Raw genomic sequence first — 24726 nt, 5'->3', positions numbered from 1 at the left:
CTTAAGGGGGCAGTCACTCAGCTCTCTCTCTCCCCTGAGCCCTGACCCCCGACCTTCCCCCCCCCCCACACACACACCATGCCCTCTGCCCTGAGCCCCGCACACCCCCCAGGTTCCTGACCTGAGCCCTGTACCTCCCTCATACACACCCAGCCCTCTGTTCGACTCCTTCATCCCCCCCCCCCAGCCCAACCCTAGCCCTGACTCTGGCACCCCCACCCATACCTAGCCCCCCCTCTGCCCTGACACCTCCAGCTCCCAGCCTCGACTCCAGCCCACCCCCAGCTCTCTGGGTTCTGGCTGCCGGCCCCGCACAGTCCGCTGCTGGTCTCTGGGGTTCTGGCCGACGGACCCCTGTCAGCCGGGGTCCTGGCCGCAGGCCTCGCTCAGCCCACTGCCGGCCTAGGTGAACAGAACCCCAGACCAGCAGTGGGCTGAGTGGGCCAGCGGCGTAAGACCAACATTTTAAATGAAGCTTCTTAAACATTTTGAAAACCTTGTTTATTTTACAACACAACACTAGTTTAGTTATATAATATATAGACTTATAGAGAGAGACCACCTTTAAAAAAAACCAAAAAAAAAACCCATTAAAATGTATTACCGGTACGCGAAACCTTAAATTAGAGTGAATAAATGAAGGCTCGGCACACCGCTTCTGAAAGGTTGCCAGCCCGTTTTAAACACTTCACCCGTGAAAGATAAAATTATATTCTGACATATCTGAATAGGAACATTATTAAGAAGCATATACCTTGATGAAGGAGTGTTTTCCTGAAGCAATGTCCCGAAGTATCTGTGGCGAATCTCCCAGATGATCATATGTGTAGGTCAGATCCACTGCACTACCCACAAGGGCCACCTGCAGATCATTGTGAAGCCAGCTGGAAATATAGCAAGAACAAAATACAGTTACCTGAATTCCATCCAAATCCATAGCGTCTCCTCTCTGTAGCCCTGTTGATCACCCTGTTAATAACTTCGTTTAACCTCTTAGTGCTAATCAATGACTTTGTGTCTGCATAGCAGTTCCAAACCACTATCTACAATTAGTGAGGCCTGGTCTACACTAGAAAGTTAGGTCAGTATAACTATGTTGTTCAGGGGTGTGAAAATCCACAGCCCTGAGCAACACAGTTAAACCAACCTAACCCCAATGTAGACAACGCTAAATTGACAGAAAATTCTCCTGTCAACCTAGCTACCATCTCAGGAAGCTGGATTACCTATGCTGATGGGAGAACCCCTCTGGTCGACATAGGAAGTGTCTTTGCTGAAGCAGTGCAGCTGTGCTGCCGCAGCATTTTAAGTGTAGATGAACCCTGAAGGCTCGTCTACACAATTAGTTCACAGGAAGCTGCACTGAAAGTCTACCCCACACTAGCCTGTCATGGACTAACTGACCACGTGGATCCTATAATGCACTTCGATCTCAGAAGCACATGAAAACACAAACTGTTAATGCGCATCAGAACGGTCCACACGGATAGCTAGTCTGCAGTAGGCTAGTCCTGGGCAGAATTGCATGCCAGCTAATTAATTGTTCATATAGCCCAGCCCCAAGACCGAATTCTGTTTCAGCAGAAATAGCACCTTGGCAGGACTAGATCAGTGAAAAAAAATTCAAAATAGCACTTCTGTTTATCTGAATGCCTGGTTTTTCAAACGTTTCAGACATCCCCAGGCCAATGGGATTGGGCTGTACTGTTAAGACACAGGAAAGCTTGTTAGCCAAATCCAGGAAAGTGATGATGATTAGAATTCCATCAGTATGCTTTGTCATTACACAGAAGTTCTGTTTTTAATTCTCACCTTTTTCTGCATAAGTACAATTTAGTGCATTTTTGTGATTACCATGTAGATAAGCTTTTTACTAGAATTGTTTCACTTCTATAAAAATACATATTCTGGGTTCAGCACTCTCACTGCCTTTAGTGGACCAGCTGCACACATGTACATGCAGCATTAGGCCCTATGATTTTTCTTTGGTACCATGATATGCTTAGTCTCAGAATGCTACTAAATATATTCTCCTGCTTGACCTTCTGCTCAGCTCTTAACTGCACAGAGAGTGAAGATGATACGCAGTAGGGAACAAGTTCCTGGAAAACTAAAGTAACCTATACATTTCTGTGAGGCAGCACTCACCCTCGCACTTTTTAGGGATTACTCGCTTTTGGGGTGGGGGGAGCAGCAGGTGAGGAGTTCAGACTAGAAAGAAGATACAATCCTCCAGAGATTTCTTTAGTTTCTTGCAGCCTCTCATTACACTAAATTATAAAAAGGCATACAAAAATTCCACCAAATGCAGTTACAGAGATTTCCCTTTTTCTATCAAAATTTTATAATCAATTATTAAAAAAAAAAAAAAAGAAAAAAAAAAAAGAAAGAGTATCAGTTAAGTGCACTGGGTCATCCCAAAACAGTGAGGAGAATTAGCATAACAAAACCTACCAGGAAACCAAGGTTTACAAAAATGTAATTGTCCATATTTCATAAATTTGCAAAAATAGGTATGTTTGCCTCTCTCTAAAGAACTTAAGGTATTCTCCTCAACATACACCTAGTCAAAGGCAACTGATAAAACAGTTTTGAATCTGGCACTATGATTAGGAGAGTGGAACCTATTGTTTTACATTTAAAAAAGAAAAAAAAAAAAGTGTGAGCAAAAGCAAGTGTAACTCAAGATAAGAGACGTTGCCATTAGTGGCTTACTTTACCCCAATCAATTGTTGACTAGTTATAGAAAACTACCAGGGCATATTCTATTAATAACTAATAAAATATAGGATTTAGGTTATGTAATTTTTCTTGAATCCTCTTAAATTCTATAATTTAATATGGTAAATTGGATGAACTAAACAACTGAGTTACATTTAAGATCCAATATATGTTTTTCCAAATCAAAATGGATGAAGTTCTAAACTTCATCTGATTGAAAAACATTTTCAAAGACAGATCAATCACTTATCTTATTCCTATTTTCCAAGCAATGAAGTCAACTATATCATCACTTCTTACAAGTCATCAAGTCACATTTACTAGGGCAACAATAATTTTAAAACTTCATTCTGTGCACTGATAGTGCTAAGCAGTGTCCTTTTAGGAATTTACTTCAATAACCTTCTATAAAAATTAAATTTGAGTTTTTTTGTTAGTCTGTTCTTCCCTTGATGCATGTGAACTCCCATTAATGGTAAGAGGGAGTTACTGGCATATAATCTATGCAACGAAGTGGAAGGGAGGTAAAGACCTTGTGGTCTGCATATGCACGCACACACACACGCGCGCGCGCGCACACACGCACACACGCGCGCACACACACCATCCTGCAAATGGATCTGCCTGAGTGAATGCTTGCACCTACACAGAGCTCCACTGCAGTAGTGTACATGGGTGGCTCTAGCCCCTACTTTGTAAGTATGGACGGACTACCTCATCTCCATAAAGATACAAACCTCTTTCTAATTCTAGCATTAAACAGGGGTGCCTCAAAGCGTGGATTGGTGCCAACCAGAAGCAGGACATCTGCTTCCTCCACTCCAGCAATCTTGGTATTAAGCAAGTAGTTAGAGCGTAGGTCTGTGCTATAATACAAGAACACAAAGAAATTATCTTTGTCAGAAAAACAAGAGGAGTTGTAAAGGCAGTAGCAGAGATGACACTGGAGTGAAGTAAACTTAAATCTCCAAATTATTTTTTCAGACAGGAAAAAGAAAGAAGAGCATGCTCAATGCTAAGGATACTAAACCAAATCCAAAACAAAAACACACCCACCTACAGATGGGTAGCCGTAGGTTACTACAATGTAGACATTTTCTGCTGTCTACCAATATAAGATGCTCTCAGCCTTCGTAGACTGGAAAATGCAACTTCATTGCTAGATTTATGTTGATACCAACACAGAGTATTATGGCTGCCCTACAGATATAGTTCTCACAATAGTACACAAAAGTAAAGCTGGCTAAAGAGATCAGCTTATAGCAGAGTAGTCTAATGGGATGGCAAAAAGCTATTGTACTCTACTACTGAACTGCAGTTGTCCCATATTTATCAGATTTGCATTTCTATTATTGTAGAAGCTACCCCTCCATCCACTCTAATGTGCCGACTCAGAACAGTAATATTCTAGATGTGGTCTAGTATTCTACTTCATGTCTCTGCCCTGGCAGATTTCAGAATGAAATGATTCATAGTTTATCAATATGCCATGGGCTACTGGACAATTCATATGCAAGATCTCTAAGAATGTATTAATACTCTCTAATTGGAAAACATAATTAAGAAAAAGTATAAACTTTGCCTGTGTTATCTCACCCAGCTCCAGCATTAGGGAAGACCTCTTCAGTGCACAGAGTGTCACAGTTTACTCTATTCAGTAAGTCTTTTAGAGCTACCAGTGCTTCTGCATCCACCAGTCCTCCTGCAATCGCAGCCACATCCTTACCTTGGACACCCTGCAGCTGTACAGAGAGGAACAAGATCTGTCTGACATATCTATAAGTAAAAGCTGAAAACAAGCATTCTCACTCTTACCCACACACACTCAAATGATAAGTTATGAAGCAGAGACAGCATCTGAGAAAGTAGATAGCATCACTGTTCTCCTGTAAAAATGCTATGATGATGTAAGTAAGAATTTTGACTTATCTTTTCTTTTTTTTTAAATTAAATAAAAAACTCCAGTTTAGTAGTAGACAATTTCTCCATCACCACCACGCAAAGTACTCAAAACCGAGAACAGATCAACAAAGGTGTAAGAATAGATACAGTTATTAAAGAGCAATGAAACATTCATGCAGTACAGCATCTTAACAGCAGAATTAGGGGCACAGAGAAAGCTATAGACCAGATCTAACCAATCCACAATGTAACTGTTTTGGGAGGGGGAAGATAGCATAGTTTAATTCCATGAAAAAAAAAAAAATCTTCAGATAAACACTATGTCGGTAAATAGATTGGGGAATAGTCACTTCCTCCTGAATTTCTATAGGAGTAGTACAATATCTTATTTAAATTAAAACTAAGTTAGCATAATTGGGAGGAGAAAAATTAGCCTCATGTAATCATTAGTGTGCAATCTAATCTAGTACCTTCCCTAAAAAACAATCCAGAAGGGGGGGGAAAAAAAACAAACCACCCACACTTGAACTCAAAAGAGTAATTTTTTCTGAATTTCTTCATTACCTATGAATTTTGGTAAGTGGAAACAAATTGTCTTCTAATAAGGTATAATTCTCCAAAATTATTCTTATAAAGTAAGACTAACAGTAGATGGTTGTCTCCAGTCGTCATTATTTGATTTCCTAGGATTCAGATTGACTGGTACAGTAGTTTGCCCTGCTGCACAGAAGGTATCATAAATATCCTTAAAAAAATCAGAGAGAGACACAGACAGACAGACAGACATGCAAATATTTCTTACCACTCCAGCAACACGAGTCAGGGCATCTTCCCAGGAGGTGTAAACAAAAAGCCCTTCTTCATTTTTGACCATTGGTTCAATAAGCCGCTGGCGTTTCAAACCATCATAAGCAAACCTGGATGAAGAAAGCCAAACCAGTACTATTAAAAAACACTAAGAGGAAGATGTGCTTTTACAGTATAGGCAATATAATTAATTGTGAGGCAGAGGTCTACGGAGTGAGTGAAATATGAACAAAACCACAGCAGCCTTTGGTTCGGATATCCTAAACAACTGGAAGGAATAACCTATCATGAAACAGACTAGTAAATTACCGAAAAGTTGAACCTTTTAATGGAAATAAAATGAATGATTTCAACTCTCCCCTTTCAACATATAAAAATAAATTTGTCAGTCACAAAAAATTTAAACATTACTACAGTCAAGGACTACAAAATATAAAATTCTAGTGCATGGGTTGGTTAATATGTATATTTACAGCATCATAAGAATTCTCACTTTGCCAACAATGCCTTTAAAATACCAAGTGTAGAATTCAGAGGTCAGTGCTACAGTCAGTATTTCTGGTACACTGTGAAAATGCCCATTTAAAAACACAATACATATATATAGGTACCTTGTTTTGTCAGAGATCCATTCCTCATTGATGTCTTCATGCAATCTTGGCAAAATCCTCATCACTTCTCCAGTCCGTGTGCTCACCACAATGTTACTTCCAACGGCATCAAGAACATCAATGGACTCAGTCTTTCTGTGGGGAGGAAAAGGAACAGAAACCTACAACTCATGCATTGTTAAGCGATTGTTCAAAAAGCAATAGAAGTCGTTAGTCAAAGGTCACAAATGCTGTATGTAGGTTTCCAGCATTATCAGATAACTAACATTAAAGGTTTGTTTCCTAAGACATATTGTAAATCAGCCTTTCACCAGGCACTGGACTATAGACTTTGATCTTTCATAAGCACTGTATATTCAACCACTGGCACAATTTAGAGAGACCTGCAAATCAGAGACTATTCTGATCCTCCTGCCTCCCAGATTGCTAGAGATAAAAACCATTCTAATTTAGAATGACCAACATCTATAGGATGAATGTACTCCTCAATTCAATTGACTTGGTATCAAAGTAACTCAATTGCTTAAGTATCAGAGGGGTAGCCGTATTAGTCTGGATCTGTAAAAAGCAATAGAGAGAGAGTCCTGTGGCACCTTTAAGACTAACAGATGTGTCAGACGCACTTCGTCAGACACATGCATCTGATGAAGTGGGTATTCACCCACGAAAGCTTATGCTCCAATACATCTGTTAGTCTTAAAGATGCCACAGGACTCAATTGCTTAATGAATTCAATCTACACCTCTATCCTGATATAACATGACCTGATACAACACGAATTCGGAAATAACGCAGTAAAGCAGTGCTCTGGGGGGCGGGGCTGCGCACTCCGGTGGATCAAAGCAAATTCGATATAATGCGGTTTCACCTGTGACACGGTAAGATATTTTTGGCTCCCGGGGACAGCGTTATGTCGGGGTAGAGGCGTATATCAAAGACAAACAAAACCAAAAAAATTAAGTCTGTCACAGCACTTTCAATTTCTCTTACAATAGTAGCATAAATATTTATGGTGGGTGAATATTAAAGAGCATATGAAAGATAAACAGACATTAACTTGTATTCAATGTACCACTTAAAATACATACCGTGTCTCCCAAGGACGGGCAGTAAAGGCATATGGCTTGGAGGTAAGGGCTCCTACTGGGCAGATGTCAATAATATTGCCTGATAACTCAGACATAAACATTTTTTCAACATAAGTGCCAACTTGCATCTCATTTCCTCTGCCTGTTGTTCCCAAGTCATCTACCCCTGCAATCTCACTAGCAAACCTGTTAGATGCAAATAAAGTGTAAAAAATGAAATGTGTATCAATATTAATTCTTAATATCTTTTTATCTTTCATTATCAGTCTCTGGAAGAGAAGAAGACTTTCCTACAAGGGGGAGGGGGGAAAGAAGGACAGGCATCTAAATAGATTGGAAAGTCCCTATGTATGTAGTACAATGATTCTAATAGTTGGAAATAGTATAATTGCTTTTTACTGTGTTTGTATAAACATGAAGACATATCCAGCAACAGTTCACATATAGGAATACTAGCTTGCTGAGTTTCATTGGGGTGGGAGGAGAAAGCTGATTCAAGGAACTGGCAACTGGTTTAAGGGAGTTTGATTATCAGTATGAATACAGCCAAATTAAGCAGTAACCAGAATTTCTCACACAAGATAGGCAGAGAAAACTGTATCTGATCCATACCTGGATAAAATTCAGGTTCAAATTGAATGATGCTGAAATCTAAAAAGCTATCCTCCTGAGATTTTAGTCTCAGACTGCTGTCACCTTGAGTCACAATCTTGGGACAATGGCTGTTTGAGACTACAGTTTCATACAAATCAGATCTGAAGAAAAGGCCTCTTCATATTTTGGGACCTGTTCTGGAATATAAACCACAGGGCTGGCTCTGAATTTGGAGTTTGATTCCATTTTCTTGCTTTGGACATCTCTAGTTGTTATTGTCTGATAGTTATTTGGTGGTTTTTGTGAGAAATCAGTTGGTTGTCTCCATCAGACACCAACATGTCTCCTTGCACCTTGGTTGCAATCACACAAGAGACAAAGGATTGAATGCAATTGGTTTAGCATCTTTCATGATGCATTAGCAACAATCAATATTTTAAAAATAGATTTTCCCCCATTCTATTTTCCATTGGAGATAACACTAAGATGAAATACATTACCTGATACACCGAGTGCACTGTATACATCGAGTCATAATTGTTTTGACTAGTGGGCCAATGTTCTTGTCTTCAACTGCACGTTTTCCCTCTAAAAATCTACTCCTATCATTGCCAAACATCATTGACTGGTCCTAGAATAGGTAACAGAAAATAGTTGAACCCATGTTACTGAAAAATGTAGTTTCACTGAAGACAATTAAAGAGACAAATGTTAGTAAATAAGAAGCGTAAAATAATTGAACCTGTCTTTGTACCTGAAGGTCACACTCTCCTCCCTGATCACAGATTGGACAGTCCAATGGGTGGTTTGCCAGCAAGAACTCCATTACACCCTCTCTGTTGGTGTCAGTAGTTATAGAGTTAGTGTCACAATTATACAGTTTTACCCTGTAGTCTAGGCTATGAATGGTAGACAAGGCCTCTAGAGCATTAAAAACAGGCACTAGTGTCGTTATCACTAAAATGCCAATTTGTGTTTAAAAAACAATAAATTGGGCTAACTGAATGACTTGGGTAATAGTAATGGGAAATGGGCCTGCATCTCCAGGTTACCGTTTTATGTTTGCCACAGATTGGAGGGGATTACAAGTTGTTACAATCAAATGGCTATGTAATAACCTAGCCACATCACAGCACCAGGATCATCACTACCACCCTTGTTAGCATTCTCAGCCAAGAGACTGGGAAGAATTGCATGGACATAGATTTAAAAATTTTAACTAGAAAGTAAACACTGTCTACATACAGTTTTATAGTATATTGCAAATAAAGTTAAAAGCAGTACTTTAAGTGCCTTTATTTAAAAATGAAAAAAAAATCAAAGCTGAATACTGCACATTTGTTAAATTAGGCGATGTAATTATAAACCACAGCCTTCTCTTCCAATAATAAAACAAACAGCTACATGAAGTCAGATGTGGATACCTTGCTTTCCTGGACTTCTCAGAATTTGTCAGTATGTTCCAACCCTTCATTACTGGCATTGCACAAGCAGCTACTGGCTGCAGACATAACAGGAAAAGCATCAGGAGATCTCCTCTTACAGCAGAGTGAATTATTCATACATCTTATAGAAAATACAAACATATTTGCCACAAAACTCAGAAAAACCTACCCAATTAAAAACATAATTGACTTTGGTTTTGAAGTTCTCTCCCATTCTTTTTGAGAATCTGTGATGTAAGTGGTTAACTTTTGCCATTATCATTAATTTTGATTTAATTAGTGGGTTTAACCTATTTTGTTCATTTTTAAAAGAAAAAGAAACTACACTGCACCAAATGGAGAGAATGCAACTCTGAAAAAGGTTCTGCTCTTGACACAGGGCTCAATCCTGCACCACTGAAGTCAATGGGGGTTTTGCAACAGACTTCAAGGAACACATAATGCAGTAATACATGGGGCTAGTAAATAAACTGCCATTTCAGTCAGGGACAAAGTTGTAGGTCTCAATCCTAGGTAGATTGAGTAGGTTAGATAAATGTCTATTAGGGATGGTCTAGACAATATTTGGTCCTGCCATGAGGGCAGGGGACTGGACTCGATGACCTCTCGAGGTCCCTTCCAGTCCTAGAAGTCTATGAATCCTTCAATTAGATCCATGCAGGGTCGAGGGCAAGTTCAGTGCCCTAGTTTGTATACCAAAATGACCACCTGCAGCAACAGTGTGAGTTTCATAAGGTAACAAAGTATAAACGTATTTATGAAAGATATACAAGAAAGTAGTGGTTTTCAGCCTGTAGTATGCAGAACCCTAGGGGGCGCAGACTATGTCTAAGAGGTCTGAGAAAGGTGACTATGAGCTGGTCTATGCTAAGTCAATGTAAATTATGTCGCTCATGGGCCTGAAAAAGACACCTCCCTGAGCAACTTAAGTTACATCGACCTAAGCACTGTCCACACCAGCGCTATGTCAATGGGAGATGCTCTCAAGTAGGCATAGCATGTCTTCACCAGATGTGCTACAGCAGTGCAGCTATTTCAGAGCAGCTGCATTGACGTAGGTTGGTAGCATAGACTTGCCTTATGAAAATAAAGTGTCAGATGCCAGAAGGCACTCTTGTTTCTCTAATCAGTCAAAACAATGCAAATACCACCACTACAGGTCAAAACCCAGAAGTGATGTTGTTACCACAGAAGCCCACAGTTTGGCGCCCTTCCAAATGCATGGGTGGTGCTGGGGGGAGGGGAGACTTGCAAAGTTATAACCACTCCAAAATTTGCTTCAGGCCCCCCATGCCGCCCTGTAGCAGCTGCCACTCTCTGGCCGCCCTGCTCTGAAGGCATGGAGAGGGACAGAGCCTCGTAGTAAGGCGGAGCTAAGGCTCACGTCAGTCCCCCCACTGGGAAGAGGTTGGCATCGCCCCTGGTCAAATGCCGTGCCGAGCAGGTACAACATTTATAGCTTTGTTCTGTTCAGTCAGTTTTCATTTTAAGACTTGTATGACGGGTCCACAGACCACATGTTGAATTTCCAAAGGGGTCTGTACTACCCTTCAAAGTTTTTTTAGTGGTCCAAAAATAAATAAAAAGGTTGAAAACCACTGCAATAAAGCATCGCCATTCTTTTACAAATGGACATGACGTTTTGGGGTGGAGATACACGCAGAAAAATAATCTGCTTGCAACATCCGCATTACAACTCCAGATTATATGCAATTGTTTTGCAATTATTCACTCTCCAAATTTTCAGTAGAGTCCTGCAAACTCTTATAAAATAATACAATTTCAGTACTGAAAAGATACATACCTTGGGTGCTTTCTCTATCTCTACAAGGCACATCCTACAGTTTCCCGCAACAGACAATCGATCATGGTAACAAAAGCGAGGTATCTGCATTCCAACCTTTTCACAGGCCTAGAAAAGGAAGAAACAAAATTAAGTTACAGAATTACCTCTTAGGACCTTGGTTCAACTGAATTTTCAATTCTGAAATTTCTCAAAGAATGAAAAATTTGTTTTGGTTTTCACGGAGTGCGTGCTCAGTGTATCTCTTCGGCTTGTGCAGCGTTAGCTTCAGAAGTTTGCCTAAAAGGGAGAGTGGCAAGTCAATAATGATAAATAAGGGGCTGGGGAGTAATAGGAAAAAGCAGGTTTAAAAAACTGGGCCCAAGGAGAAAGGGTGTTAAAAACTGTAGTAATAAAAAGAATATTTGTATTTTGTTGCTCTGCAGTAACAAAAACTAACAAGAAAGTAAGCACTATATCAAGAAAGGTACATGGGAGGAGAGCTCCAATAAGACTTACAGGAAGAAGAAAAAGAATGAATTTGGAAAGAGGTAGAAGATATGAAATAAAGAAAGATGGCAGGCCTAAGAAACCCCAATACAGTACAATGACATGGATGTCCACTATAATCTCACTGAGTGCCCGGAAGATTACAGCGGTTCCAAGTGTTACCTCAGACATTCACAGAAGAAGCCCAAACCCTGAGAAAATTTAGTAATGCTTTTGACGCAGTCCCAACATGACATTCTCATAAGGAAACTAGGAAAATGTAAATTACTACAAGGTGAGTACAACTGTTTGAAAAACTGTATTCAAAGAGCATTTATCAATGGTTCACTATCAAACTGAGAGGACATTTCTAGTGGGGTTTCACAGGGATCTGTCCTGAGTCCGGAACTAGTCAACATTTTTATTAAATGACCTGGATAATGGAGTGGAGAGTATGTTTATAAAACTTGTGGATGACAACAAGCGACTTTGGAGGACAACATTAGAATTAAAAACAACCTTGACTAATTCTCCAATTTGTCAACAAGATTAAATTAGATAAAGACAAATGCAAAGTACTACACCTTTCAGGAAGTTTAAAAAAATCAACCGCACAAATAGGGACTAACTGGCTGGGTAGCAGCACTGCAGAAAAGGATCTGGGAGTTGTGACGTTTTGGGGACCATCCAGACCAGTAAGAGGTTCCATCATTGCCTGCTCTGTAACACTGGTATGCCTCAATGCTGTGCTCAGATCCCTGACACCGGTAGTCTGCCCACAAGCACAAAGTCTTACCCTGGCTTACATCAGCCTTATTCCTTGCATGGTAACACCAACAGCTTTCCAGTCTAGAGTTTGCCCAAATCCATCCTCTCCAAGTTCTTAACAGCCAGACAATCAGACAGTTCCCTTTGGTTCGTCACCCCAGAACCAACTCCCTCTATTAGACCAGCTCACTTTGGGATACACACTCCATACAGTTTGAACATGTGGCATTTTGATTAAATAAACTTTTTGTTAATTTTTAACTATATCAAGTCTCTGGTACAAAGATTAAATAGTAAAGGAAAGCAAACATATACAAGTTACGCAGAAAAAAACCAAAGATGTAACCTCTTGTTTCACACTTCTATATTGTATTAGAAAAAGGATTTTATCTAATTACCTATTGCCTTTGAACAGTTCCCCAGCATAACCCCAAGCACAGTGGTGTGCAAATTATTCCAGTCACACTCCCCCTTACCATTAACAGACTCTATCTGTGCCACCCTCCCACCCCATTACTGCACAGCCTAGGCTTCCTCAGTAGCAGAGCTTAGGCTGAAGGCAGAGCTGGGGAGGGGGGAAAAGCTGGGGCTAGAAGCAGAGCTGGGCCTGGAGGCATGATGCTCCCTCTCCTCCCCACCCCAGCCCACATGAAAAATGCTGTATTTACACTGGATTTATACTGTAAATAGATTACACTGCCACTAGATGCTGCAGAGATAATCAAAAGGGAGGTAGACGTCACTTTATTATTAGTTAACAAACTCTTGGTTCATTGTCAACTTCTACAAAAAGAGTCTCACATCAGTAGAGCAGAGAGAGACAGCTGATTAAGCAGCAATGGAGCCTAAGAAATACTGCATTGGGCTATTAGCTGGGAACTGTAAAGCCACAACTATTTTAATGTAACTTGCATCCAAAGGCACAATTCTGCCCTCTGAAATGAACCTTGGCTGCATACTTTATGTGCCATTTCTCCATAGCTGGTCCCTTCTTACTGCTCCTAAAAATTTTGTTTAGAAGTCTACTTGAAAAGCTGGCCTAGTAGCCCAGCTGCAATGCTAAGCATAGCCTTGAAAAGTTTGGATCCCATTTTGACTTCAGATGTTTTTCCCCCTCAGGCCAAGAAGAAGGGAAGTGCGGCAAAGGCATGCATAGAGTTCTGAGCCATAAGAGCTGGGGCAGGAAGGGAAGCTCACAGTGAGTGTGACCCATATAGTTCTGACAAGGACACAAGAGAGTCAGAATAACTACTCTACCTGCACCATCTAGAATTTAATTAAAGCTTGTCTGAATCTATTTACAGCACTGCAGTAGTTATCAGTTTGAATTCCTCCTATGGCACCTTTCTTTCAGCTAATCGGGTCAGATTTTGCTTTCTCAAATGTAAAGCCACTACAAGTGATCATCCCATATTACGTTCTCTGGTGGATAGCAAAAATACCTATAAAGAACTGCCATGAGACACGCAAAGTGTTCAGTTACATGAAGTGTAATACAATGACAAAATATACTGTTAAAAATGGGGGGGGCACAAAGTAGTCAGATTCTGGTCCAGAATTTTTTCTACCTGAAGCACTGTGGTTCCTGGTTCTACGAAGACAGGCTGCCCATCAACGAACACCTCTATCAAGTTGCTGGCTGCTGCAGTGGTTGTACGCACTAAAAGATACAAGAAAAAAAACAATTGAGAATTTAAGTCACTGTTAAATGTGACAAACGTTTACTCTTTACTCTAATTGGTTGACCAGAAAGGTGAACATCCAAACCTGTGCTCCAAAAGACTAATAAGCATTTTATTAGTCAGTTGTCCATATACCGGAGGCTACTTTAATTAAGAAGTTGGCCTCTAGATATCCTGGTGATGGGCACCATAAAAATCCATAGACAGGATTACTGCAGGGAAATTTCTTAGATGTTGCTTACTAATGTTTTGACAGTTATGGTGCTATTATACTAGCTATATCAAGGATAAACCAAACAAAAAAATATAACCCTGATTTCCATTAGCTTATCTAAAATTCTTATTCCTCATTGCATCTCATCTAGCACATTTGGCATTGCTATGTCTTCAACCATTATGAACTAGGATGCGACCAAAAGCTTAAAAATAAAATTTCTTCAATTGATGCAGTATGTCTATCAAAACTCTAGGCATATGATCATTATGTAAAAATACATATTGGAATAATTAAACTGACTATTTCAAAACCATCACCAAAAAACAACAAAGTGGACATTCCCTAGTGCAGGTATCACTTGTGAAGCTCAGTGAGATGTTATTTCTAACATGAGAGAAGAAAAGAATGGAGAATAGCTGATGGCCAATTTTTAAAAGCAAATTAATCATAATTCATGTGTTTTCTTCTGAGCTATCTTTCACATAAATTCACTAATAAATGCAGATTCAAGGTATAATATAGCTTTATCCCCCATAAAATGGCTTTTTAAATGCTTGCCACATAAAATAGTAAAGTGTGTTCTCTTCTTGCTTTGACAAGTGCATTGTTTTTCATATGGAAAATTATGGTTTTGGTTTTTTTAAATGTCAGTGTGGCTAACATAACACACCTGTAAACATTCAGCCATTCAGACTACTTAAATGGCTTAGCATTTCTATCTCTCTTGTGGAATGTCAGTCTCTGGATACTCCAGTGCATTGTTAGTAGTGTTGGGGAATGAGGGATATTTTAAAGGACCAATCACAGTCAGGACATTCTTCTTTCACGTGATTCAGAGTAGCTCTAAATGAGAGAGAGCCGCAGACAAGGCGTTCTCCATGAAGGCCCCTTGGCTGTGGAATTCACTTCCTTCTGGGCTCTTACAAAGCCAGACTTCTTGTTAACTTCCAGCCATACCATAAGTCCATTTTTTCTCCTCAGTGCTTTTGGAAAGCATGCAGGTTGAGGGGTAGAAGGAGTTTATTGTTAAGTTTGTTGGCATGTTAATGTTAATAATAAAAGGGTAGAGTAGTATGAGCAACTTATTGAAGGATGTTTCACATTATTTAACACTGTTAACTTCAGGATATGTAAAAGCTTCCATAGCCTAAGATGAGTGCTTCAAGTTGTTTTTAGAAATACAAATAACTAATAGCTAGTACAATCCAAACCCCACCAGCAACAGGAGCACTATATGAAACCCAGAGAATTGTAGGAAATTTGTGTAATAACCTCAATATACTATGCCTTCTTTATGTGCATTGTATCACTATGTATAAGCAGGGAAAGGCTTTTCATGCAGTTGTGTATAAAATGCAGGCAGACTCACCACATCCTTTGGGGGATTGAGTGACACCAGCTAAGGCCCTGCGGACAGCAGGTAATCGCAGCATGGTGCTGAAAATTAATACAAGAGAAGTTAGTGGGCTAAATTTTAGCAATTAAGATCTGCCTGATATTTCTATGATGGTAGATTAAAATCAATAATTTTAATATTTAAATTAAATACAGACATTTTAAAAAATAAATCTAATATGAAGTTAACATTTATGTTGGCCTAAATTTATTATATGCAAATTATTTTAATTTAAATTAAATACAAAAAATATTAAGCAGTATCTTTGTGCCAAGTTTTAAAGACAGTAAAACAACTGAACTGGTGGAAGTTGCTGACTAAGCATCAGGAACCAGAGTTGGTTGAAGTGCTACCCCAGCTTTTGACAACAGTGCCTCCTTCTGCAGGCACAGAAATACATTTTTTCATTTCAGTTTGTTCAACTAGCTCAGTTCAATGACTAGTGCACTCAAAGTTGAGAATGCAACTGGAAGTTGTAAGAGCAGGCAAGCTTGTTTTCCTCTTCCAACTTATGAATAAACACTAGATGTGAGAATGAGAGCTACTAGTTCTAAAATCCTGAAGGACATGGTGACCAGAAACAATCAACTTGATTCACTAACTACAGATAATACTTCCTTTGTTTAATGAAGTTAGTATTAAATGCAAAACAGGTTTTGATAAACTTTTTCTCTTAAGAAAAAATTAAAATGTTTTTGTCCACTGATTTTGAATTTCCATCCAAATAGATCTTGACAAAAACACCATATAGTAAGAAGTTAAGTGATATAACTGCTTAAATAAATGTGTATCGATATAGTGTATCCTGCTGGATAGCAAAAAGAAGCAACAAATTTAGTGTAAAGGCTATATTTAGTTGCAAATCAGCATGTTTTAACAGTTACCAACCAATAAGAATCAACTTTAAAAAAAAAAAGAACTAAAAAACACAAATACAACACACAATTAAAATCGATGAATTTAAATCAAAATCTGCTTGCTGATTTAAATCGTGATTAAAAAGGGTGATTTAAATCAGCTTTAATTTAAATCAATCTGCCCTGATTTCTCCAGATCTTAAGTTTTTAATTTGTATGCAAGACTGTTCCATACAAATTACAAAAACTTTTGTATCATATGTCCAAAGTGATGAGTAGATGACAGCACCAAGAATTCTTGAGTTCTAATCCAGGCTCTGACAACAAATTACCTCAATAGTCTTCGGGGGAGAAAAAAAAAAATCACTCAAGCTTAAATTTTCAGGTGCCCATTAATTCTGAGTGCCTAACTCAACAAAGCCTAAGGCTTGATTTTCAGAGGTGCTGGGCATCCTCCATAACTCCAGCTTAAGTCAACAAGAGTAAAAAGTGTGCACTACTCTTCTGAAAATTGTGTCCCCAAAACTGAGTCATTCAAAGTGAGTGGAGATTTTTGAACATGTGAGCCAAAGAGATTGAATACAGGTCACACTGTGAATCAATAGCAAGGATGGATACAAACCCAATGTCTCCTGATTTCCAGTCTTGTACCCCCCACCAACTGGTCAATGCCGGCTCCCTATTCCAAACTAACAGGCAGCTATCAAAAGAAGAGTGTTTCCATTAGCGTGCATGTCACTTTACAGAAAAATAGCAGGATGACAAAATCTCTTCCATAAACCGCTCACAGTCTAAAACAAGTAACTTTAACAAAGCAAGAAATGACAAAAGAACAAAGAAAACAAGAAAGGGAGTTGAAAGAAAGGACTGTTCTTGGAAAAGCATGATTTGTAATTAACTGTTTCTGATGTGTTGTTTTTAAACTGAATGTCTGTTTCTCCTTAGTGTCAGCCTGAATTGGGCTCCCCCAGCTTCCTAAATACATATAAACATCTCATTGTATCACCTAACTGCAAAATAGTTGGTCTGTAGTTTGGAGTAACTCACTACCCTCATAACAAAGCTATCCTCCAAAGCCAAGGAATTTCAAAGTTGAATGGGGTCCATTCTTTTATGAAGAACGAGAATTAAGAAAATTAGGGCTTGGCCACATGGCATAGCAGTCTGTGGTACCATGTAGACAAGCCCTCAGAAGCTAAGATATGAGACAAGTTTCAAGCGACCAAAGGAACTTGATAACAAGAGTGAAGAGTATTTCAGTTTGCACGTAACCCATTTTATTTTTCCAAGGGGACGAAATGCTGTTACAGTACTAAATGGACATTGTCCTGATGGCAGGTTCTATATTCAACTTCCTCTTTTTTCCACATATTTACAAGTCCATGGTATTCTTTGTTTTCCTGCCCTACAACAAAACACTTCAAAGTTGTTTTCTAAGAGCAGCTTGCTTATGATGAGCAACCCTACAATTAGGAAGTGTGTGATCTTCAGAACAACTAATAGAAAAAAGTTATGAGCAATCTGTGTGTGACATTATATATACACACCTCTACCCTGATATAACACGACCTGATATAACACGAATTTGGATACAATGGGGTAAAGCGGCACTGGGGGGGGGGGCGCTGCGCACTCCGGCAGATCAAAGCAAGTTCGATATAACATGGTTTCACCTATAACGTGGTAAAATTTCTTGGCTCCTAAGGACAGTGGGACCTTCAATGCCACCGAAGACACCCGGAATGAGTGAAGGGCCCGCCACTGAAGACCCAGAGCGCTGCCGGGTGAGTAAAAATGCTGCAGCGGGGACACCTTTTTTTTTTTTTTTTTTTTTTTTTTAAATATTGCTCCCTCTATTCCTTCCACGTGGCTACGTCACTGGGTGGGCTGCGTGCAAATCTCTCTGAAGCTTGTCAAATTTTGCTCTAAGCATCTCCTGGAGATCACTCAAAAATACAGAAAGACACTCTCACTCTCCCCACATGGCTTTACTGGGTTGCCACAAAACTGTCAGTCTCTGCTGGTTTGAAGAGAGTGGGCAAGAGATTAGGCAATGAACCTGCTGTTCTAGACTAACTGGACTGGACTCAGAAAAACCAGTCTAAGAACTAATTATTTAAATCTGTTTAATACTCTATAGAAATTCAGTATTTCAGAGGCTGGAAGGTTCCTCTTCAGTGTAAATACCTGCATGGAGTACATAGCAGAAGAATCACTGACATCTATGCCAAAAATCACACAGGCAGTGCCGTGTGAAAATAAAAAAGCTTCACCAAGCGTATCAGAAGACCAAGGAGGCAAACAGTCAATCTGGTTCTGCCCCAGAGAAATGCTGCTTTTATGAGGCACTGCATGTGATTCTCAGCAGCAACCACAACTACCCCAAAACGCTCCGTGAATACCTCACAGAAGCCCCAGGCAACCTCGAGCAACAACGAAGAGGACATTGTTGATGAAGCAGAGGAGGAGAATACAAGGCAGGCAAGCGGAGGATCCATTCTCCCCGACAGCCAAGAATGGTTTTTAACCCCAGAGCCCATCCCTTAACAGGAGCAATTGCTGGCAGTGCGTGATGCCAAGGAAGGCACCTCTGGTGAGTACACATTTCCAGTCAAACCGTAGGGGTTACATGCTATTATTTTGAATGTTTAATCTGACCAAAAAGGAAGTGTACGGGCATCAGTGGCCACTCCAGCTACACAGAGAGTCTCTCTGAAAGAGACTGTTTATGTGCACGGGGATGGCCCTGGAATCCTCCATGGAGATCTCTAGGAAGCTTTCATGGACGTTCTCTGCAATCTTTTGTAGAAAGTTTCTGGGACGGGTTGCCTTATTTTGTCTACCATGGTAGGGCACTTTCCTGCCCCACTCCAGTATTAACTCTTCTGGCATCATTGTGGCACACAGCATTGTAGCACAAGGACCAGGTCTGTACCCAGATGCATCATCTACTCCCTTTCTGCCTCTGTTATCCTCAGGAGAGTGATATCGCATATGGTCATATAGAAGAAACGGGGGAAGTTTTCAATGCAAGCCCTTAAACCGTAAACAATTCAAAAAGTAATCCATCCGTTCAGTGAAATCTGGGTCACACAACCATGCTTTCCCAAGTGTGCCGTGGTTGTGGTTGGAAGGGATCACCATGTATTGCAACTAGTATTTTAAGGGGTGATGGTGTTCCTGTTTGTCTCCCTTCCTCCCCAGCCCAGTGCTGCTTTTGTTAAAAAAAAAAAAACAAAAAAAAAAACCCACCAAACTATTTGGGGGGCTTTACACTGGTGCCTGTCCTCAAGGCATCAGGTTGCTAGGGGAAAGGGAGCTTTTCTCAAGTTCCAAATTGTGATCCCAAGGATGTCTTCACCAAAGCTGCAGCACAAGACCTCTCACCCATGTTTCATGGCCTTACTCACCCGTGGCTGGAGCAGCAAACCAACTCTTGTAATAGCCAGTGGTTGTGATTATGTTGTGGCTTGCAGAAAAATGCATTGAGAGGTGTTTTTTAATAAAAAGAATTAACCTTGCACCAGAAACAATGCATGCACTGTCAATGCTACCCTCTTGCTTTGTATTCTTTGCAGCAGAAACGTTGTCCATCAGTGCATCCTCCACACTGGGATAATGACTTTCCCAGATTAGAAGGTGGAAAAAGATGACTTGGGAGGACATGTTCAGTGAGTTAATATGTGCCTCCGAGAGTGACAAGATGGAGCTCACAGCATGGAGGATTACACTGTCCAACAATCTGCACGTGGACAGGAGAGCATGCAGGGAACACGAGCGTGACATGCAGGACGAGATGGTGTGGATTATGAGGGAGCAATCAGACATGTTGAGGCATCTGGCTGAGGTTCAAGAAAGGCAGCTGGATCCTAGAGTCCCTCTGCAGCTTATGTTGAACCTGCTGCCATCCTTGCCAAGTTCCACATCCTTCTCCCCCAAACGCCCTATGAGGCACTGGGGGGGCGAGGGGAGGTTTCAGTATTCCTTGCACTCAACAGCAGGGGAGGGTAGAAGGATCAGAAGGCGCCCATTCCCACTCCTTGGATTGTTACTGCAGTGCAAATGTAAGCAATCTGTCCTTGTTCCCCCCCCCCCCCCCACACACACACACACTGGTGTTATCAGCTCTTTTGCCCCAGGTTATCTTACTTTTCTTTGCTATGTGAGTTTTTGTGCATAATAAAATTTAAGGGATTGAGGAGAAAAGGCTCTTTAATTCATTCAGCACACTGTAGTTAGTGGGGGTGGAGTTTACAGGGGAGAAAATGCAATGAAGGAGACAGCTTGGTAAGGAACAACACAGATGATTCACAGTAATACGACACTTATTTCTGAAACTGGCTTTCAAAGGCCATGTCTACATCTAAAATTTTGCAGCGCTGGTTGTTACAGCTGTATTAGTACAGCTGTATAGGGCCAGCGCTGCAGAGTGGCCACACTTACAGCAACCAGCGCTGCAAGTGGTGTTAGATGTGGCCACACTGCAGCGCTGTTGGGCGGCTTCAAGGGGGGTTCCGGGACCGAGAGAGCAAACCGGGAACGCCGCGGTTTGCTCTCTCTGTCCCGGAGCCAGCCAGCAAACCGCGGGGAAGGAGACCTGCTTGCTCGGGGTTCCGGGACCGAGAGAGCAAACCGGGAACGCCGCGGTTTGCTCTCTCGGTCCCGGAGCCAGCCAGCAAACCGCGGGGAAGGAGACCTGCTTGCTCGGGGTTCCGGGACCGAGAGAGCAAACCGGGAACGCCGCGGTTTGCTCTCTCGGTCCCGGAGCCAGCCAGCAAACCGCGGGGAAGGAGACCTGCTTGCTCGGGGTTCCGGGACCGAGAGAGCAAACCGGGAAAGGAAACCAGCTTCGCCGCGGTTTGCTCTCTCGGTCCCGGAACCCCGAGCAAGCAGGTCTCCATCCCCGCGGTTTGCTGGCTGGCTCCGGGACCGAGAGAGCAAACCGCGGCGGTCCCGGTTTGCTCTCTCGGTCCCGGAACCCCGAGCAAGCAGGTCTCCTTCCCTGCGGTTTGCTGGCTGGCTCCGGGACCGAGAGAGCAAACCGGGAAAGGAAACCAGCTTGATTACCAGAGGCTTCCTCCTTCCACGGAGGTCAAGAAAAGCGCTGGTGAGTGTCTACATTGCATTACCAGCGCTGGATCACCAGCGCTGGATCCTCTACACCCGAGACAAAACGGGAGTACGGCCAGCGCTGCAAACAGGGAGTTGCAGCGCTGGTGATGCCCTGCAGATGTGGACACTCTCAAAGTTGCAGCGCTGTAACTCCCTCACCAGCGCTGCAACTTTCTGATGTAGACAAGCCCAAAGACTCACGAAGACACAAAGCCCCTCAATGTGCTCTTTTTATTGCCCTGGTGTCTGGCTGCTCAAGACTGGCTGCCAAGCGATCTTCCTCCACCCCACACCCAGCTGGAAACTTTTCTTCTTTTGTTTCATAGACACTATGAAGCACAGAGCAGGCAGCAATAACAGTGGGGATACTGCTTTCTCTGAGGTCTAATCTAGTAAGCAAACAATACCAGCGCCCTTTTAAACATCCAAAGGCACATTTTACCACCATTCTGCACTTGCTCAGCCTATGCTTGAGCCTGTCCTTACTGCTGTCCAGGCTGCCTGTGTATGGCTTCATGAGCCATGGAAGCAAGGGGTACGCTTGGTATCCCAGGATCACGACTGGCATTTCAACATCACCAACGGTTATTCTGCAGTCTGGATAGTAAGTCCCTGCTTGCAGCTTTATGAACAGACCTGTGTTCCTAAAGATGCATGCATCATGCACCTTTCCTGACCATCCCACGTTGATGCTGATGAAATGTCCCGTGATCCACCAGTGCTGGCAACACCATTGAGAAGTACCCCTTTCAGTTTATCTACTCTTTGGCAAGGTGGTGTGGTGCCAAGTTATGGATATGTGTTCCATCTATAGGCTCACCGCAGTTAGGGAACCCCATCACCACAAACGTCCTGCATGTTGCCCAGAGTCACTACCCTTCTTAGCGGAAGTCCGTTGATTGCCCTGCAAACTTGGATCACAACAGATCCCACTGCAGATTTACCCACTCCAAATTGATTCCCCACTGACCAATAGCAGTCTGGCGTTGCAAGCTTCCACAGAGCAATCACCACTTGCTTATTTACTGTCAGAGCAGCTCTCATTTTAGTATTGCTGCGTTTCAGGGAGGAGGAAAGCTCTTCACACAGTTCCTGGAAAGTGGCCTTACACATTCAAAAGTTCTGCAGTCACTGCTCATCATCCCATAGCTGCGTAACAATGCGGTTCCACCAGGCAGTGCTTGTTTCCCTGGCCCAAAAGAGACGCTCAACTATGTCAAGGTGATGCATGACTGTTGCTTGCATGTTATCACATTATTCTGTGCAGTGGTTCCTGTATCAACTGTGTAAATACTGCAGGATAAGGCGTGAGGTGTTTGTAATGCTCACAACAACAGTGTATAGCTAAGCAGGGTCCATGCTTACCATGCTGTGGCGTCTGAACAGGTAACCCAGGTTTATGGGAAAAAAAGGCATGAAAAGGCTTGGTTTGTTTGCCGTTCATTTCAGGGAAGGAGTGAGGTAACGTAGGCTAACACCATGTTTCCATAACCACCAGCACAAATGCTTTGGTCCCGTAAGGCATCGAAAGCCCAACACAAAATTCCACTCAGCTACATGCACTGTGGGATAGCTATTAACAGTGCAGTGCTTCATGCGTTGATTCAAGCCCTGCTAGTGAGGATGCGCTCCGCCAACACAATGAGCATAGTGGGGACACACAAGATGGACTCGCTTAAAGCAGAGGCTCGACATCAACTTACATAAAATTGATTTAACTTTGTAGTGTAGACGTGGCCTGAGAATGAGAATCTTCCATCCTGAATCTCCATATTCTTGAGCACTATTAACTATAATCTAAAATAACATTCTTAATATTTTTTCCTTGTGCTATTAACCTTGACAACCAGTGATTGTTAAATCTTTGTTTAACTATAACTGTAAAACAAGATCTACTTTTCTTTATTTATGCTATTTATTTTTGGCTTTTCACTCAGTTTGGTCATTGAGAACACTTTCTTAAAATTAAATCAATTATTTGTAATGCGACCTCACAAAAAAAGCATCTCTTGATCTTTCACAATTGTAACCTTTGCCTGACCATACAAAGCCTCCTCCACCTCTTCTTTTGTTTACTGACATCCCTTGCTGAGTTATGTCTAGTATATACTCTGATCCTGCAAATGCTCATCTATGTAACCCCAACAAGACTATTCATAAGAATGGGTGCGAATCTTTGCAGGATTGCAGCTTTAGACTGTAAACTACCTGGGGCAGAACCCTGTCATTCGTGGGTTTTTTAAAGGGACACACACACACACACACACACACACACACACAGTTATTGTCCAAAACTCTTGTCCAGTCGGTGCCACTTTCCCGGCCTCACGCCCAACTACACACAACAGCACGATACCGCAGTAAGGACCCCGGGTGCGGCTGGGGAATAAACACAGCCCCATAGCAATGACAACGAGTGACTCGGACCAGGTCTGCGACTGCACAAGTTCCAGGGATCAGACGCTGCTCTCAGGAAGAGACCTGGGCTCTGCTCCCGGCCGGCCAGGACCCCGCTGGAGACCTCTCCGGGACCCCGAGCACCTCTCCGGGACCCCGAGGCTCTCAGAGGTGTCACAGCGGCGCTGCCCCCCAGCCCCAGGCTCCCCCTGAGGGACCTGCTCACACCAGCGCTGCCCCCGCCCCCATGCAGCAGGCGGGGAAGAGGCTGGGGCTGGCTTATGTAACGCCACGAACCCCAGGGCGAGGCCTAACGGGCCGGGTCACCTGTTCAGCGCCAGCCCAGACAAGGTCAGGCCCCCAAGCCTCAGCCGGCACCGGTCCTGAGGGAGCCGGAGCCCGTGAAGGGCATCCACGGGACAGGGTGAAATCACCCCCCCCAGGGAACAACTAACTCCTCCTCAGCGCGGGCCTCGCCCCAGGCAGGGACACTAATGGCAACCCCCCGTTACCTTCTTGTACTGGGGGACCAGCAGCAGCACCGGCTGCACCGGTTTGCTCTTCCGAACCAGAACAACGCTCCTGTGCTCTCCTACCCAGCTAATATGGCGGCCGTCTCGGCAATTTCCGCCACTAGCGGCCTCGGAGTCGGCAACTTCCGCCACCCCCGAGGCACCTTCGGCAATTTCCGTCACTAGTGGTCTCGGCAACGTCCGTCACTTCCCGGGGGCACCTTCGGCAATTTCCGTCATTAGGGGCCTCGGTAACGTCTATCACTTCCCGGAGGCACCTTCGGCAACTTCCGTCACTAGTGACCTTGGCAACTTCCATCACTCTCCGCGGGCACCTTCGGCAAT

The 24726-nt window shown here is 42.3% G+C and overlaps 1 protein-coding gene and 1 long non-coding RNA gene across 2 annotated transcripts in view; one reads left to right on the top strand and one right to left on the bottom strand.

Moving 5' to 3' along the window:
- The window catches only part of NDUFS1 (NADH:ubiquinone oxidoreductase core subunit S1), a 33122-nt gene extending 8576 nt beyond the window's left edge, over positions 1-24546 (bottom strand). Inside the window, exons 1-13 of the mRNA XM_030579967.1 lie at positions 24382-24546; positions 15477-15544; positions 13777-13868; positions 10973-11080; positions 9148-9224; positions 8478-8559; positions 8224-8354; positions 7130-7315; positions 6042-6176; positions 5426-5540; positions 4318-4463; positions 3459-3587; positions 755-884 (exon numbers count right to left, since the gene is read on the bottom strand). Of these exons, the coding sequence (XP_030435827.1) occupies positions 755-884; positions 3459-3587; positions 4318-4463; positions 5426-5540; positions 6042-6176; positions 7130-7315; positions 8224-8354; positions 8478-8559; positions 9148-9224; positions 10973-11080; positions 13777-13868; positions 15477-15540 (1395 nt within the window). The 5' untranslated portion in view covers positions 15541-15544; positions 24382-24546. The remainder of the gene's footprint in view (positions 1-754; positions 885-3458; positions 3588-4317; positions 4464-5425; positions 5541-6041; positions 6177-7129; positions 7316-8223; positions 8355-8477; positions 8560-9147; positions 9225-10972; positions 11081-13776; positions 13869-15476; positions 15545-24381) is intronic.
- Positions 17979-20558, top strand: LOC115659593. The gene is made up of 2 exons (XR_004002600.1): positions 17979-18953; positions 19939-20558. It is a non-coding gene; the product is annotated as an uncharacterized LOC115659593 (long non-coding RNA).
- Positions 24547-24726: the final 180 nt, after the last annotated feature.

The sequence above is a fragment of the Gopherus evgoodei genome, chromosome 11 (assembly GCF_007399415.2).
Source record: "Gopherus evgoodei ecotype Sinaloan lineage chromosome 11, rGopEvg1_v1.p, whole genome shotgun sequence".
Classification (NCBI taxonomy): Eukaryota; Metazoa; Chordata; order Testudines; family Testudinidae; genus Gopherus; species Gopherus evgoodei.
This window is presented reverse-complemented; position numbering and strand designations above follow the sequence as displayed.